The sequence below is a fragment of the Papilio polytes genome, unplaced genomic scaffold (genome assembly GCF_000836215.1).
Source record: "Papilio polytes unplaced genomic scaffold, Ppol_1.0 DF822178.1, whole genome shotgun sequence".
In the NCBI taxonomy this organism is placed as follows: domain Eukaryota; kingdom Metazoa; phylum Arthropoda; class Insecta; order Lepidoptera; family Papilionidae; genus Papilio; species Papilio polytes.
The window spans coordinates 1,362,842-1,380,689 of NW_013527026.1; the positions used below are offsets into that span (position 1 = coordinate 1,362,842).

At 34.2% G+C, this 17,848-nt stretch overlaps 4 protein-coding genes across 4 annotated transcripts in view; 1 reads left to right on the forward strand and 3 right to left on the reverse strand.

Annotated features, from left to right (window-relative positions):
- The window catches only part of LOC106106387, a 3,102-nt gene extending 1,545 nt beyond the window's left edge, over positions 1–1,557 (forward strand). Inside the window, exons 5-7 of the mRNA XM_013286964.1 lie at positions 206–218; positions 293–397; positions 956–1,557. Coding sequence (XP_013142418.1) covers positions 206–218; positions 293–397; positions 956–1,081 — 244 coding nt within the window. The 3' untranslated portion in view covers positions 1,082–1,557. The remainder of the gene's footprint in view (positions 1–205; positions 219–292; positions 398–955) is intronic.
- A 197-nt stretch (positions 1,558–1,754) lies between these two features.
- On the reverse strand, positions 1,755–7,640 carry LOC106106770 (lipase member H-B-like). The gene is made up of 7 exons (XM_013287424.1): positions 7,521–7,640; positions 7,110–7,155; positions 4,964–5,231; positions 3,836–3,984; positions 3,496–3,722; positions 2,889–3,045; positions 1,755–2,461 (listed from the first exon to the last, which is right to left on the reverse strand). Exons 1-7 carry the CDS (start codon positions 7,576–7,578, stop codon positions 2,368–2,370), a joined length of 999 nt encoding a protein of 332 aa, XP_013142878.1. The 5' UTR covers positions 7,579–7,640; the 3' UTR covers positions 1,755–2,367.
- A 2,900-nt stretch (positions 7,641–10,540) lies between these two features.
- Positions 10,541–14,982, reverse strand: LOC106106771 (lipase member I-like). Its single transcript, XM_013287426.1, has 8 exons — positions 14,904–14,982; positions 14,064–14,134; positions 13,118–13,160; positions 12,452–12,716; positions 11,948–12,096; positions 11,242–11,468; positions 10,927–11,083; positions 10,541–10,665 (listed from the first exon to the last, which is right to left on the reverse strand). The coding sequence occupies exons 2-8, from the start codon at positions 14,107–14,109 to the stop codon at positions 10,572–10,574; spliced, it is 981 nt and encodes a 326-aa protein (XP_013142880.1). The 5' UTR covers positions 14,110–14,134; positions 14,904–14,982; the 3' UTR covers positions 10,541–10,571.
- A 751-nt stretch (positions 14,983–15,733) lies between these two features.
- LOC106106510 (cytochrome P450 4c3-like) overlaps positions 15,734–17,848 on the reverse strand; it is a 5,827-nt gene continuing 3,712 nt past the window's right edge. The window contains exons 6-9 of the mRNA XM_013287104.1: positions 17,466–17,534; positions 17,012–17,180; positions 16,243–16,422; positions 15,734–15,904 (exon numbers count right to left, since the gene is read on the reverse strand). Coding sequence (XP_013142558.1) covers positions 15,744–15,904; positions 16,243–16,422; positions 17,012–17,180; positions 17,466–17,534 — 579 coding nt within the window. The 3' untranslated portion in view covers positions 15,734–15,743. The remainder of the gene's footprint in view (positions 15,905–16,242; positions 16,423–17,011; positions 17,181–17,465; positions 17,535–17,848) is intronic.

Below are 17,848 nucleotides of genomic sequence, written 5' to 3' on the forward strand. Positions count from 1 at the left end.
AACAAATATTACGCTAACCACCTTGTGTTTTTTTTCTATTTTTTTTATGGTAAAACAGTTGTTTAACAAAACTATGTTAATGGTTAGTCTTATTTAGCAATTTCACTTTAATTTATTAGTTACTAATTTTTCAATTATTTTGTAAAATAATTTAAAAAATAGTTACTAATTTTTCAATTATTTTGTAAAATAATTTAAAAAATAGTAACTCCACCCATGTTCAGATTTTGACGTTCTTCTATTTACTTAATTTTGACGTTGAATTGAAATAACTTAATAAACTAAATTACAGGTCAAAATAATGGGAGATCAAGCGAACGCGTTGTCGCAGTTAGCACACGCATCACATGTTAATTCACAAGCCATGGAGAGGTTGGCGGAAGCCTCGCAGATACAGGTAAACTATAATAATAATAATTACATTTAACCATTTTCGTTTAACAAAAAAAATGCTATTTTTTTATGGTAACAAGGATAAAAACTTCTAATAAGATCATAATAATAATAACTACCCTCCTTAGACCTAGGTTGGCTACGCCCATATCTATCCTTTAGGGGGTTTAACATCTCACCCATCCCTACACGTGTCGAGCCCCTACCAAGGGGCTCCCCCTAGCCGGGTCGTGGATAAACTAACGTAGATGCCACGGCCCGGTTGGGCGAAGGAGAACACCGCGGGGTTTAGTGGGTAGTCCGGCCGGGATTAAGGCCGGGAGTCCCACACGAAACTGTCCCTGCTGCCTCCGCAGCATGGACGGTGAAGTGCGTAAATGCATTCCCCGCGACAACAAAAAAAAAAAATTTCTATCCTTTAGGAATATTGTAACATTATTTTCGTCAACTTGACTGTTTCAAAAAGTTTGACCGTTATTAGGGTATTTGTAACATAGGGGTTCGTTCTTTTTTTTAATTATGTGCTTTTATGTAGTAATTTAACTGTTTTTTTTTTGTCAAGGCTCGCGCAGTAGAGAGGTTAGCGACGTCGTTTGAATCCATCGGTGCGTCCACACACGACGTGCGTAACGCGATGGTAGATATCGACTGTACTTTAAAGCGGCTGTATGGCAGCGCGCCCGCTTAGTGCATGTAGCCTGGCAACACTCGCCTCGGGGTTATCATCACAAAAAACTAATTTTTAAATAAAACTTCGTATTATTTATCTCGAATGTATACAAGTAATAATTAATGATTATGAATCAATTAATTTATTTAAAAAAATATTGATAATTATTAATAGGGAAATTAGATTTGTAAATTATTTTTAGCTCATCTTGCCATTTTAATGGGTTCCTTTTTGGCGTAAATTTAAGTAATGAACGGTTCACACCTGGCTAGTACAGTTGGACAGTAGCGAGCTAATACTGGACTGGCAATTAACTGGCATAGAACACTAACTTGTGCCAGTGAGTTCAAAAAAATTTTCTCTGACCAGCGCTACTGTCCAACTATACTAGTCAAGTATGAACCAGACATAATGTTATGTATAAACAATTGTGATGTTAGTATTATTTATTTTTAAGTTGTAATGTAAATATTTGTACATAATCTGTGAAAGTATTAAATGTATTATTTAAAGTTTTATGTTGTTTTTTTACATTTGTTGGGAAAATTACAATTTAGTATCACGGGTTGAATTAAAACAAATGGATAGGATTAAAAAGATGTTTATTAAAAAAATTTTTTTCTTTAAATTGAATATTGGCATTTCTTAAATACATTTTATTTATACTACTTATTCTACGTTTTCGAACTATTTTTTTCTTCATAAAATTATGACCTAACAAATATTTTAGTTTAAAATTAATTTCGTCATAAATTCCACAATACAATGCTTCGATCAACAATTGTATTTGCTCGAAGATGCAATGCATCTTTATAAAATAGAAGGATTATTCCCAACCGTCTGTGTCCTCACGTGATAATAAAAAGTTTTAGTGCCACTATCATCATTAAGGTGTCAGAGGGAACTGTTATAAAATAAAATAAGTTCCAACTGTCACCTTGACGCAAAAAGGTGGGACGGGTGAAACTTTTTTTCCAATCTGTCCCGCCGTGGAGACAGAGCGGGGTGACGGTTGGGAATAATAAAAAAAGAAGCATAGAAAGGTTTTATTTCGATAATATAATACTATCTTAAGCAGAATATGATTATAACTTTGGTATGACTTTGTTACATATGTTTACAAAGATTTAAACAGTATAAACATTACAGTATTCGTTCAAGTGATTAAAAAGTTGGTCCTTCGAGTCGGATTGAGCGTCATGTTTAAATATTTGGTATTTTTAGCTCAAATACTTCTAAAATATTTACCTAAAATGATCTAGCGAATTGTTTACACTCTGAGAAAGTGAAGTGGTTGATTACTGTTAGCTAATAATTACATAGTCTGGTTTCAATCCTTCACTTCCTTTCCCGAACGGTGGTTGAGCGTTTGTCGAACAGAAAAAGTTGCCACGAGCTCTGAAAAAAGACATTTTATATAGTTAACACAATTACATAGATAAGATAGTAAAGAATATTTCATTTTACGTCTGGTTTCTAATAAAAGAACGATTTAAGTTTAATCTGCACTAATATTATCAATAGGAAACATTTGTATTTTTGTATGTATTGAAAAAACTTAAAAACTGGGCTGATTAAAAAAACTTTCACATAAAAAACCTACGCTATTAGTGAGTAACATAGGCTATATTTTTTAATATCACGCGAGTAAAGTCTCGAGCAACAGCTAGCCTTTGTTAAAATTCGCATCAATCGTTACACTTTTTTAAAATTGCGGAAATCAATAAATTAAGAAGTTTGTGGACAGGAATGCTTAATAACCGATTTACATGTCTATCAAAAATAAGGATAAATTAACAATTAGGTAGTATCAATTTCTAAACACCTGGTGTTAATCAGATCTCCCATGTAGATGGTGATATTGCTTCTAGAATAATCGTGCATCCAGTCACGATAATTGTCTGCGTAAACAGCAGATATGTTGGTGCCGGACAGCATCGCTTCTATAAAGTACTGCCAGGAACGGTCGTGATCGCAAAGGTCTGGTAACAAAGCGATATTGTTCTGATTACACCACAAAGCTTTAGAACAGGATCCGTTAAGATGAACAATTTTACAAGTTAGTTTTTTGATATAATTAGGTTGCCTACGATCTCGCAGCGCTTACCTATATATTAATAATAAAAAGAGGAAAGATTTGTATTTTTGTATGTATTGAAAATAAAGTACTGAGCCGATTTAAATTTTCACTTTTAAAAGCTACCTTATCAGTGAGTCACACAGGATTTTTTTTAAACTTTACGTGGAGGAAGTCGCGCGCAAAAGCTACTATTTGTTAATTTTCTGGAAAAAAAGTTTTCCTATGCCACGCATTCGCGGTTTAAAGGAACGTTGCGGACATATATGATCGCTTGAACAAATGTTATTAGGCAATCTGCTACTCATTTGCTCTTACAAAAAAAAAATCATTTTTGTGATTATTATTGTGATACCTGCACGACTAAACGTCTCTTGTGGTTTTCGTGGACAGCCAGGCTGCTGCGACTTAGGGCCGTAGTAATTTGGCCATATATCCACAGTACCGGTTGACTTGCTTGTGCCGTAATTCCCGGCGTCCGTGTGTATAATGTCCACAAATAACGCGCACGTTCTGTCCAATTGTTTGAAGAAACCGAACGTTCCCTCGAACAATGCACGCGCAGGATCCAGTCCTGTTATTCTGAAAAAAAATTGAGTACAGCGCCATCTAGTTACAATTTTTTATAGCAAAAAATGTACAACTGGAGAAGACGCTATCTATCATTTGTTTTACTAATGAAATTTAATAAATACCTGCTGACGATTTTTCCTCTTTCCCTCAACCAGCGTCCAGCGTAGCCCATCACATGCGCCCCAAGGGAATGTCCCATTAAATGTATGGTATTCAAATCTACTCCAGCGCCTGACAGTGTGTGAAGTGCTCTACCGAGCGCATATCCGATCTGTAAATAAATGTATATTAGAAGTATGTGAATCACTTTTAAGGCTTTTTAGACAGAACAAATAAAACGCGCATAGCTTGACTAAACTATCGCAAAACTGTTTAGTCGCGCTTTAATTGCTATAAGCTTATATGGCGGTACATGAGTCGATTTTTAGTTTTGAAACTAAACAGTTGAATTGGCTGCAAAATAATCGACAATGGCATAAAAGTTGTGCGATCGTTCATCCAAAGATGTGCGCCCGCTTTTAGTAAAGAAAGAAAAATATATTTTTTAAAGGGACTTCCCTGTTGAGCAACAAGGTAATATTGTTTAAATTTCATTTTGAGATTTTAGTACCGCGTTTAACACTCCTTGACCATGAGTTAAAACTTTTCGAAGTAACGTACTTACGTCACGTACTGCGGATGTTGTCAGGTGAATGTGAGTGAATGTCTTTATCGTAAAGTAAATATTTACTGAAAGTTGTTGCAGACTATCTTTGTACTGAGTTTTATCTGTTTGACCCTGGATTTATACATTTATGGTTGGATTTTCAACAAAGCACTCATTTAGTTTTCTTTGTTATGTGAGCAAAGTTATTGTTTTTTTCTATGTTTCATTTAGTGGATATCTATACAAATATCTTACTTCTTACAGATATTATAAATGCGATAGTTTATTTGGATATATGTTTGTAGCCTAAATTTTTGCGTTCAGATCCGTGGATCTCGATTAAATTTGGCATAGATGTAGAGCTCATTCTGGAAGATCACATAGGCTACATTATTTTTATTTCATTCCACGCGTAGTCGCAGCGAACTCTGTTAAGTCACTAAACTAACTTCAGTAAAAGAAACTTCTACTTCTAACTAGTAGTCTTTAAGATGTCCATTCGAGTTGAACTCTATATGCAGTGGCTACTGCTGTTGGTGTCTACCCACATATCTTGTCATTAAGAAGGGATTACATTGGCCAAGGAAAAGATTTAAGAAGATACCTTTTTAGCATTTGGCGCTGCCGAAGTTGCATACCCAAGCTGCAAGCCTAGTAGACCACTTTTAGCCTCTTCTTCCCAATCCAGAAGGATAACATTCCTCTTTCTCTTTGCTATATAAGCTGTTAGGACCGCGGTGGTGGCTGGCCCGGCGACCTTGCCTTGGTAACCGAAGGTGTATATAACAGTTGGTTGACTCCGGTCCAGGCATGAGGAATGGGCTATTGGTAAAGGATACTCTAACGGAGTGACCATATACTCTGTTAGAGAACTGGAAATGAGAAATCATGTCATACTAATTTTACTAATATTATAAATGCGAAAGTTTAGATGGATTGATAGCTGGATGAAGTTTGTTAGAGTTTGTAACCTAAACAGCTGAACGGATTTCGATGATATTTGGTATAGATGTAAAGGATATACTTTAAGAACACATAGGCTACTCATTTTTATTTTTTTTAATTCAGACGGAGTTGCGGTCGAAAGTGTTACATAAGTTAACTACTTAAACAATGTAATTGCATCTGTGAAAGTAATCAAAGGATTTTTTTGGAAACTTGCCAAGTTTATTTTAAAATAAAACAATCACGTATCGTGGTTGCGCGGGGTGACCTAATCGAAGTCTTTTGTTTAGTACAAGTACGTCTTTTAGTGTCATCTGTAAGACAAACTAAATTTCCTTGTCTAATTCCAACGCACAAAGTGGGGATAATACGTCATTTGACTCAGGTATCATATTATTGTGCACTCATAGTAATACATAGCAACAGGGTTAGTAGGTCTTTATATGGACAAACACAAGACTAGGAATGCTATCTAAGAAGTTATAAAATAATAATTGCGATACTAAGCATCTATTACGCGATGAACTTGTTAGATCATTAGAAAACTGGATTCGGCGCACAACAAACAAACGAGTTATAGCGAGGTGATCGTCAGCCAGAAGAAAGCGGCGGAACGATTATGTGCGATTCACTCCTTACGCAACTATGCCGCCCTGGTACTCCACTTAGCGATACCTTGTGAAGGTTGCACGTCTGTTGTTTGGTAATCTTAATCGCATATGATGTCCTAGTACACTCGTCAACTGATTGTAGTTTTTAACTTGTCTTGTCTTGCCTACTATCACAATTCATGGCACCCTGGTAACCAGACATGAACAGGTTAATAGGTAATTAAAGAGTTGAAATGAACAGTTCAATTTTTATTTACACAAGCAAAGTTTTAACTGAACAATTCGACTCTTTAAGATCTTCAGTTGACAGTTGTTAGTAATGAATGTATATACCGGAATTTAAAAAAGACAATTTACATTTACTTGTCGTATAGGCTTGACTAAAAACCCATTTATACAATATTAATGTTGTTATTTAATTATTTCTAATTTAATATATAAGATTACGTTGTATAAGTAAAGATCGTCGTACAAGAAAACAAATGTTATCCATCAATTATTATGTATTTGATAACAATTGTTATGAAATCTGAATTGTAAATAGGTTGAGTGGAATGGATAATGGCTAACTATATATTTTTCGATAACCCGCTCTTAGGAACATGCATTTTACTACAAGGTGATAAGATAAATTTAATGTTTTCTGTATGCTGTTGTAAAATACTGCTTTGGAATTTGGGACTAGGATAAATATATGTTAGTTTTATATTGGAATATTGTTATTTCCCTCCATAGGTTCATCGACCAAACTCAATAATCGATCCTGTATATCAAACTTATTTCTTTTATCATTTAAAATCAATGATTTTTAAGCTCCATTTTTATATAATTTCGGGGAATTAAAAAAACTATGAAAAATAAATAAAATCATAAATTACACATAGCCCCTAATCCACATCAACTCCCCCAAGGAGCCCTTTACGCCCTTTTTCTGGGGCCTTTTACGCCCTCCTCTAGGTTTCAAACGGCCCCAAGGGGGCGTTATTGCCCAATATGTGACACACCGCTGTAGATCGATCCAAATAGTATTGAGATGACTTGAATGGTAAATTTTAAAATAATTGGATTGCAAATATGAACTTAAATAAAATTTTTAAATTGGATGGGTTTTTCGATGATCTATGTTGTCTTGGTAATAACCCTAACCTTTACTAACTGATATTACTAAAATTACAAAGAAGCATAGCAACTTACTCTTTATAACACCTTAACCACGCTGCCTGTGTTCTTTGGAGAGTGCCTGAAATTTAAATCCAATTGTGTCGAAATTCTAATATGTACCTAACTATTGGCGGAACATTAACAGAACTACATATCGTTTAAAATTGTAGTTAATTGTACATTACATGCCATTTATATATTCAATTTTATATAGATTTAAATGATTTTTTTTTAATGAAAAACGACATAGTTTTTATTTGCGGAAGAACTACTATCAGCCCGAAGTAATTTGAAAGTTGTCTCTGATTAAATATGAATTTCTGTATGTCTCTTTTAGATTAATTTGGTGGTTCAATTTATTCTTAATAAAAAATATACTTAAAAACGTATTTTTAAGACAACATACAACACTAATTAAAACAAATCAAACCCTCGCTCACTTACCTAAAAGCATGAAAATGATCCATAGTTTTTTAATCTGTAAATCACACATTTTATTCATTCTACACTTTCGTTTCTATGGCACTTTATTTTTTTTTCGGTGCACATTCGTGCGTTCCGGGCACTGGCATTTGACTGATGCGGACAAAACAAAAGCAACGCAACAGTTGTAAAACGAAATGCTGCGGGAATACATATATCCCTTGGATTGGATGCAATTGTATGTTAATCTTGCTTCCGCAATCGTCTTGTGTGTCGGGACCAGCATAATTAAATTTATTGCTGTTATAAAAAAGAACGAGGTTAAATAAATTACATTTGAAATGCGTTAATATAAGTCCTTAAGAATTTCAGAGTAAAATCAGTGACTTATTCCCATTGGTTATTTTTTCACTTACTCTAAAACAAGACCTTAACCTAACATTGAATATAGCATAAAACAATCATTGAAGTGTTTCGTGAAAACTTTAATTAATTTTGATAACAAGGTGACTAATAAATGTCAGTTAACAATACGTTAGGCACGCACCAATTAAATACATAATTTTGTCTACGCACATTTTGGAGGTCTTTGCCACTTTGTACTATTGGCAGTTTTAAGAGATGGTATAAGAGAAAGGTCTATAAAACACGAAAGAAGATAATATATATGCCTACAGATGTCTAATCTTAGTGTAAGTTAAAAGTTACCTTCTCCTTTTTGGAGTTTGAAAGAATTTACTTCGTTTTTTTTATTGCTCAAACCTCATTAATTCGAAACTTCTCTAAAAAACGTTCAGTTGTTTTTGAACGCATAGGTCTATCATGCACACATTAAATTTTATTTGGACCGCACTTGACATTAATTTTAATTGTTCCCACAAGGCCTTTGACCAAGACAATAGTATGTGGTTTTGAAATTAAGTCTTTTAGTATATGCTCTAATTATGCAAAGATAAAATTGCTTCAGAAACGTGCAGAAGATAAATAACTTAAAGCTAACAATATGCAATTAAGACTGTCCTTTAACTAATTATCTAAAAAAATGAAGTGGAATATGTTAAAAATTACAACATCTGGCAAGCAATGCGAACAATAACCATAGGTTTCTTGCAATTGTGGTTAAAAATCTTTACAAAAACGAATTGTCATTTCTATGTATACAATTTATTAATAGATTCTTTTAAATCCACACTGACGAAGTCTCGATCAAAAGTGTCACTGTAAAAATAATCGGTATGGTACAGTTGGTTTGAATTTTTGTACGTTGAAATTTTTCTTACTATCACCGCAATCGTTAGCCTTTGCTTACTGGACATAGGCCTTTCTCTATGCTTTCACTATTATAGGCTTTTTACTATAATATTTTAAGTATAAATTAAACCCCTCCTTTTAATCTTTGGTAGACGAATTTGGATAATCTTTAATGGTCGCTAACTATTAAAAGAAGTCTGTGTAAAACTACGAGTACACATAGCATTTTAATCTGTGCTTTTGTATGTCCGTCAGTTAGTTTAACTCAAAAAGATCCTTTAAAACCGATTGAATGTAGGTTATTAGTTCGGCCCATCTCGTCCTTGGTTGTTAATTTAGAAGTGCGTAATTTAGAAATACAAATTGATATGAAGACTGAAGGCGGCAGATAAGAAGTACACATTCGTGTCAAGAACATCCTCGATGGTTATACGGGCGAACTTGATAAAATTTTGTTGTTTTTTAAGATGTAAGGGCAAATATTTTTGTACAGAGAATGTTTTAGATTCTAATAGTACGCTTAAAACAAGTGTGTAGTTCATTAGTAACCATGTTGTTATGCTCTTTCACATTCTTTAATTATATAGAATATTATTTAATAAAAGAATACTAGCTTTCGTCCGCAACTATGTTCGCGTGGAATTGAAAAAATAAAACAAGAATGAGTAGCCTATTAGTTCGTCCAGACTATCCTCTATATCTGTACCAAATTTAATCGAAATCCGTTCAGCCGGCTACAAACTCTAACAAACATTCATCCATCCATCCATCCATCTAAACTTTCGCATTTATAATATTAGTATGAAGTATGATATGATATAATAAAAGAATATGAAATAGTATATTCGTTGGCGGTGATCAAAGTAAGTATTGAGACAGTCACCATTAATAAAGTCTATTTAACATTTTTCGATTCTATAAGGAAAGGTAGGGGTTGCCAATCTTATGTCCTTGGCGATGTCCATATAAAAGTGGAGTAGAGTAGACGGACAAAAAAGGAAGCCGCAAGCTGCAATAAAACTTGTAATAGCTGATAACTATGTAGATGACTTTATACCAGCCACCAGTCTAAAATATCACTATCAGTATTATTTTATAAATATTAGGTAAGTTATAAATTATAATTCCATTTTAAAACCTGTGTATCTACCTTAATGTCAAAAATAAAGCGAGACAACATAATTTATGTGAACAGATGTTTGAAATTTTGTTTGAAGAATACCAAAAGTTTCCAATCGTCTAGTTCTTTGCCGTGCTTGTTCCATTATAGTATAACAATGCCTTTTGCATATTGATGTAATGTTTTATCATAATCTCCATTGAATTGTATCGCTTATGACGTAATTGTAATACATTTTTGGAGTCCTATCCAAGATAGGACTTGATAGATTCCGACAAATTCGTTTTAAAATTCTTTGGACGTCTTCTTATAATAATTACGGAATTCCGACTATACATGTATTTGAATTTTTCATTTATTAATAGTAATCACTACGAAATGTTAATTTCACCTATTGAAGCTTTATGCAACAATTTCTGTTAGTTTCTTGCTCGCATATAATAGTAGGCGCTTTCTTACAGGTTTACAGAATAAATAAAATCAAACAAACTTTATTACTTATATTAGTTTAAAATTTTTATAATCAAAAACATAACGTTAGAACAACTTTTCGAATTAAATGTAATTTAACAACTTTTTTTTCACATTTATTGATATATTCATTTGTTTACTTTCTTTAACAACAAATAGGTACGTTTTCGTAGTATTTCCATAGGTCATTTTTTAATATTATTTTTAATGCTCGTATACCGTTTATAAGATTAGTTCCGGATCCTGTTATTAGGGTTTGTGCCTTCATCTCCTTTGCCGTACAGAGGTCGGTCGTTGGTCACTAAATAATAATTGCCTCTGGCCCTGAAACAATATTTGAGAAACGATATTGAATTGCATGTCAAAAAAAAAAAGAAATTCAAAACCAATCCAAAGATTATCTTAATTATTTTGAATACGAGGAAGTACAAAGTTGATCGCTCTCTAACAATAGGTACATGTATTTGCGATTGCGGTATTTAAATTAACTACGAAATTCGACCAAAAATATCTAAATCAAGCAAAAATAGGTTTAGTTTGAGTATTTGGTTCGGTCGTATGACGAGAAAAGATCTTAATTCTTACTCAGGTGAGACATATTCCCCCATATAAATAGTAGAATTGGTAGTGCCATTGGTTTTCGTCCAGGTGGCGTAGTCCGGAGAGCTGGCCGCAGGGAAACAGTTACATTCGTTTATTGTCTCCACGAAGAACTTCCACGCTAATATATGGCTACATAAACCTAAAGACAGAGAAAAATTTTGATAACACATGAAAATCGTATAAAGACTATTCGAATATTAAGCGAGAACCACGCCAGGTGAATAAACGTAGTCTGTCTGTCCCTTTTAGTTATGGGCGTGAGTTATTGATTGTAGCGTGACACGAGGTTGGTCTCACCATCTTGACTTAGCAAAGCAAACTCTCCCGTGGAACAGCCGGGTTGGACAGTTTTCCCGCCTTCATAGTTGGGCCAAAAATCAGCGGTTCCCACGCGCTCAGCAAGCCCATAGCCTCCAGGGTCCGTGTGCACGACGTCTACTTGCTTAGCACACTCGGGACCCACGCCATTTTTGAAACTTATTAATCCTGAGTACAAAGGTCTGGCTGGATCCAAACATGTTGCTCTAAAATGAAATAAAATGTTAAAAGTATAAAAAAGGGGAGAAATATGACTCTAATGACGCGTCACTAATCAAAATATGTTCTATTGTCTTGGCATCAGTTTTACGTATTAATAGTCTAATAAACACACAAAACGAATACGAAACAGGCGACGAAAGCCTTCCTTACTGTACAGTCGGGTTAACTGGCACTGGTTCCTCCTATAAAGCTACAACCGTTTGAATACTTTGAAACGAGATATGGAACAAAATCGAATACCAAGCAGCTTATAAATGTCAACGAAAAAAGTCGGTGAGTGATACACGGCTAGTTTTTTTTTATTATTATCTCTTCGTTTGCACCACTCATTGATATCTTTTACGAAGAAGCGGAATTTGTTTCGTTGCAATGAACAATTCAATTTTTTCTAAAGTGAAACACCGGGTCTTCCGCCACTGTACCTGTTAAGACGTCTATTTATTTCAATTTGTAGAAAACCCACCGTTGTAAGATATATCCCTGGTCCCGTAGCGTGTTGCCAGTGATACCAGCTATCTGAGCACCTAGGGAATGACCAACGAGATGCACCTTGGTGAACTCCAAGCCTCCGTCGCGTAAATTCAATAGAGCTGCTGCAAATCTAAATCCAACCTGCGAATAAATATAGTCGTTTTTCAAAATTTATGGCATTTGGATACTCGAAGAACTACTGCAGGCCAGACACTTTCAATAATAAGACACTCTGAGAGTCTTTTAGTACAAAATAGTTATTCAAAATCTACACTAAGCGAACTTAACTTCTAATGTAGTTAAATGATTAAAATAAGTTTAAGTAATCTAAAACATTTAGGGCCTGAGCCACCACTGGCTGATAGAGGGTTAGATAGCTTAAAAATGACGTCACGTTCGATTGTCATCAGACAATTAACAATTTGGTGGGACAGGGCCTTTGTCAGGTATAGTGTGGTATGTCTGTTTATTTCATTGATCTGTAACTTCAACTTACTTCTTGTGTATTCGATGCCGCTTTTATGTAACCCAAAATAGTTCCTAGACCTCCTATTTTCGCTTCTTCAGCCCAATCTAGGTATAAAACATTTACATCGCCTCTTTTAATGTACGCGGATAGTACAGCAACAGATTCTTCCCCGGTAACGTTCCGGTTGAAACCAGATATAAAAAATTTGGTAACTCTACTTGTATTAATACAAGACTTGTCAATTAGTGGTCGCGGGAAATCCAGTGGAACTATCAAAGGGTTATCCAAAGATCTAAAAAATAAATAAGTTACATTTAATTAAGTTATTATTAATATAAAACCGTTATTAAATTATTACATTAAATTATTATTATAAAACCCTTTTTTCATCAAGCGATTGACCGCATACAAGCCGCGACTATTGTAAATAGAGGTAGTATTTCGGTTGCTTCATCATACTTCATACTAATACTATTATTATAAATGCGAAAGTTTAGATGGATGGATGGATGGATGAATAGATGGATGTTTGTTAGAGTTTGTAGCCTAAACGGCTAAAAAGATTTAGATAAAATTCGGTACAGATGTAGACGATAGTCTGGAAGAACATAGGCGTACGGAGCCGCGGGCCAAAGCTAGTTTTCTAAAAAATAACGTCACAACAATGTTTTAAATAACCCTGTAAATTCTTACCCATTGTAACAGCGTAAAGATGCGGCATCCACGTATGTATAACCTGAAAGTGTATATTCGATACAAAACTTTTTGAATACTTTGTATAGATACAAAGGTATTGAAGAGTTAGTATAATGTGTATGAGATGATATTTCGTCTTTAAGTTTAACTGTACGAAAACCAAAGAAAATGAATACGATAAGGTAAAAATTAATATTTCTTTCTTCTTTTGGTATAACGTCATATAGGTGAAGACAATAGTTGTGAATGTCGACCCCTCTACACTAACACCTGGATGAATTTTCTGAAGGAGACATGAAGAAGGGAGTTGCAGGGTGCAGGTGAGATGACAGAAGAATCATTTTGGCCGCCCTTGTATAAATCTCGTACTATTTGATAAGATCAGTGTTAGTATACCTTTTGTAATGTTTGTGCATTAAGTTATCATATATAATAATCTTACTAATTACTAATATCTTAAATACTTGAGATTACTAATATCTTACTAATCTTACTTCTTACTAATACTATAAATGCCAAAGTTTAGATGGATGAATGGATGGATGGATGTTTGTTAGCGTTTGCAGCCTAAAAGGCTAAACGGGTTTCATTGAAATTGGGTATAAATGTACGGGATAGTTTGGAAAACACATATGATACTTTTTAATCCGGGAATAGTTACGGTTCCCGTGGGATTCATTAATTTAGTTTTTTAATGTTTACTCGATTATTCTGCAACGGTTCAACATATCTTATTGAAATTTGGCAAAGATGTAAAACAAGGTGTACTCTAACACATGAGATAAGGTTCATCCCCGAGAAATGTCCGGTTCCCGAGGGATACGTAGCTTTTTGTTATTCATATAGTTCGTATGTTTTCTAATACCACGCGGAAGAAGTCGCGGGCAACAGCTAGTAAATAAATAAAAAGTAAAATGATTGTATTTGTCTATAATTCACTTACCTAAAAGTAAAATTGTCCACATAATTCTGGACATCGAGTCGTACATTCTCTTGAAGTGCTGTCTGTCAGTTCTGAAGAAACGGCAACATAAATGATAACTTAAAATGTAATGTTCTATTAAGAAAAAAACGACATTTTTATAATGTACATAATTGTACCCATATTTAATTGCAAATTGCTTTAAGTACGTAATATTCGATCGGTTTGTAATTGAAATTAGATAACCTAGTAATAAATGTTTACAAATTATACCATAAAATAGATAAAATTGACAATTAATGTCGTATATTTATAGGATATTTGGTACAAAAAAATTGTCAAATAACTTCATTATTTGTGTAAATGAAAACAGCGAAATACGGACGGAAAAATTTTAACAATTCAATTAATTACAGAATTAATTATAGGTTAATTTGTAATTCATTTGGACTCTTCCCGGTAGAGGCAAGTCGATATCGGTATGGTACATCTAACAAAAAAAACCTCTTAGGAGGCTTAGAGAAAACTATGATAGACATACATATTTCTACTAATCTAAATACATATATGGAGAAGTATTAATAGTAAGAAAAAAAGTATACTTTCGCCCATAGAGGAATAGAAAATAAAAAATGATTGGAATCGAGTAAGGGACATCGTACAAAGGTATCTTATAGCAACAGCAGTTTATTTGTATATAAAAACATCACACATAGTCAAATAAATATGTATTATTAAATGAGAAAAAAGTTGACCATTTACTCTTTTATACAGTCAACTATGGATTTATCTCTCTCCTTCTGCGCTTTACTTATCAAAAAAAAACGTTCGAAATCTAATAAGACTTCTGAGAAAACTTACATTGAACAACTTATTGATATCTTTTGACTTGAATTATATAGAAGTTACTTTTCGTCAATTTACATTTAATATTAAACAACACTGCAATGCCAAAGCTTCGTAAGCAATGAAGATTCGAAATTTAAAAAAAATATGAAATGTTAAGAAAACATCAGCAATGGCCTTCTGATACAAATTAAATATGTAGCTATCAAATATGACACAGGTGCGGGAAAAATGCGAACAATATAACTTTTGTTTCATAAATTCGTTCAAGGAAAAGCGTATTTTATGCGAAGAATAAATATTTAGCGATTGTCGCAGACTAGTCATTGCTCGTGACTTCTTCAGCGTGGAATTAAAAATAACCTAAGTTACTTCTGTGTACATCAGTTAACTTCTATTAAAAGTCTTGTCAAAGCCAACACAGCCGTTTCGACAAACAGAGAGAAAAATAGATTTCGTTCGTATCGCGAACGCATCATGGTCACGAAATGTGAATTATGTTAATTTTGATTTATATGTAAAAAACTATTAGTAGGTTTTCGTTAATTTATTATTATTACCTTTAACCATTCCAACTAAGCTCTAGGCTTATCTTAGGATACGGTTTACAACAGTCGAATAGCAGGATGCGAACCTTCGATCGCAACACTAAACCATACATCAAACCATAAGGCTATTGGCGCTTATTTTTTTGACTGTAAGAAATAGATGCATTCACTCACTTGGAAATAAAAGTCAGATTTTGTCGAAATAAGACACAATAAAATCTGTACAGAGCTTTATTTTGAATTATCATTAGGTTAACATTCACTTCTGATTTGATGATTGATAAAAAAAGGTTCTTCTTCTTAAGGGTTATTTTCTTGAGCACAGTCTCACGTAAATAGGTTCTGTTGAACGAAGCAAAATGTCGAGCTTGTATGTCAGTTCTTCTGGTTTAGTGACGGGCTCAAGTCGGAAGCGACGCATCAGTGCAGACATGAAGGTCTTCATTTCGAGCATAGCAAACTTTTGACCTGTGTAAATAAGTTTAGTTTAGGACGACCCGACTATTAAAGTGGATTCTCCTTCCAATCCAGTCCTGATATTTAAAAAAAACTTTATAAGAACGGAAAGAAGAAGAAAGAAGAACTGTGAAGGGAAAATTAAGCGCCTATAACCTAATGGTTTGGGGTACGGACTACCGATCTTGAGGTCGAGATTTCGAATCCTGCCATTCGATTATTGTCGTGAACCATATCCTAGCACAAGACCAGAGCCTAGTTGGAATGGTTAAAGGAAATATTAGTAAATTAACAAAAATCTACTAATACTTTCATTAAAAAAATGGACTAAAATTACTTTTAAAACAAACCTATACAATTTCTTGGTCCGGCACTGAATGGTATATAGGCGTAAGGATGTCGATTGATGGAGTTCTCCGGTAGAAAGCGTTCCGGTATAAACTTCTCCGGTTCAGGATATACATCCGGACGCCTATGCAGATCGTAAATGTGGATGCCGATATAACTGTTTTTAGGTACAGTGCGTCCACCTAAAATAATAAATTAAAGGCTAAAGAAATGACATATGACACATCTGATAAAGAGAAAAAAAGAGAATTTCATGCATTACTAGCTTACTCCCGCGACTTCGTCCGTGGGAAATTAAAAAATGAAAGTAAGTAGCCAATGTGTTCTTCGAGACTATCCTCTACATCTAAGCCAGATTTCACCGAGGTTCGAGCAGAATTAATAATATAAACGTTCTAAGAGTTTCGACCAACATATCAAGAAGCTCTCGCTAGACAGTTGGATTAAGGGCCCGATACAAAAGGCGGTTATATTAGAAACCGCACGTATTGTAAGGAGGTTCCTGTCTCAGCAGCCCTGACCACTGGTTGCTTGAGTAATCGGATTCCGCTGCCGGTGGTGTTCATTTTTTTTATATAAAATGTACTATATTATTTTTTAATACAAATCATGTAAAATATATTATATATAAAATAAGAAATATAGATATTTGAACATTAAACCTTCTAAAATACCTTAAAAACTAGTAACTATCTTTACATTTGATTGTTCCTTTTCATCTAAGAGCTTTCTTAGTATTGTTAGATTAAAACCCGAAGGAAAACGACTCACTGAGGATGACATCTTGTGTAATGTGCCTGACAATGACAGGCGCGCTCGGGTACAGTCTCAATGATTCCTTTATGCAGCACTCCAGATACTTCATCTCGCTCAAATCTTCTATAGTACACGTTCGACGAGAGTCCCCGAATATTCTTTGCTGTTCTTCGTAAATTAACTCCTGTACCAATTATTATAATAGATTATATAGATTAGATATTATTAGACTAGCTTTAGCCCGCGACTCCGTCCGCGTGAAGAAATAAACAAAAGTAGCATATGTGTTCTTCCAGACTGTCCTCTACATCTGTACAAAATTTCATCGAAATCCGTTCAGCCGTTTAGGCTACAAACTCTAACAAACGTCCATCCATCTAAACTTTCGCATTTATAATATTAGTATGATGAAGTATGAAGTATGATAGTATGATTAGCAGTTAGATGTTTAGGTATTAAGGTTATTTACCTGTACTCGAGGCTCGTTTGCGATGCTCATCATTAAAAAGCTGTGCGCTATAGCACACGTGTCATGGCCCTGAAAAATAATACAACGTCAAACCGTATTTAAAACAATACAATTAAACAACAATACGATTTAATTTTTAAAACTGTCGCGCCGTAGCGTTTATCAGACGTTGAGACGACACGACGGCAAAGGAATATTAAGAAAAGGGCAGGTTAAGTTAAAACCCTTGCAACAGTACTGCTGCGCTTACTATTGTGTCATTGTTGTTTATTTATTGATATACGAGCTGATGCCCGCAACTTCGCCCGCGTAGTATTAGAAAACATACGAACTATATAAATTACAAATAGCTACGTATTCCTCGGGAACCGGACATTTCTCGG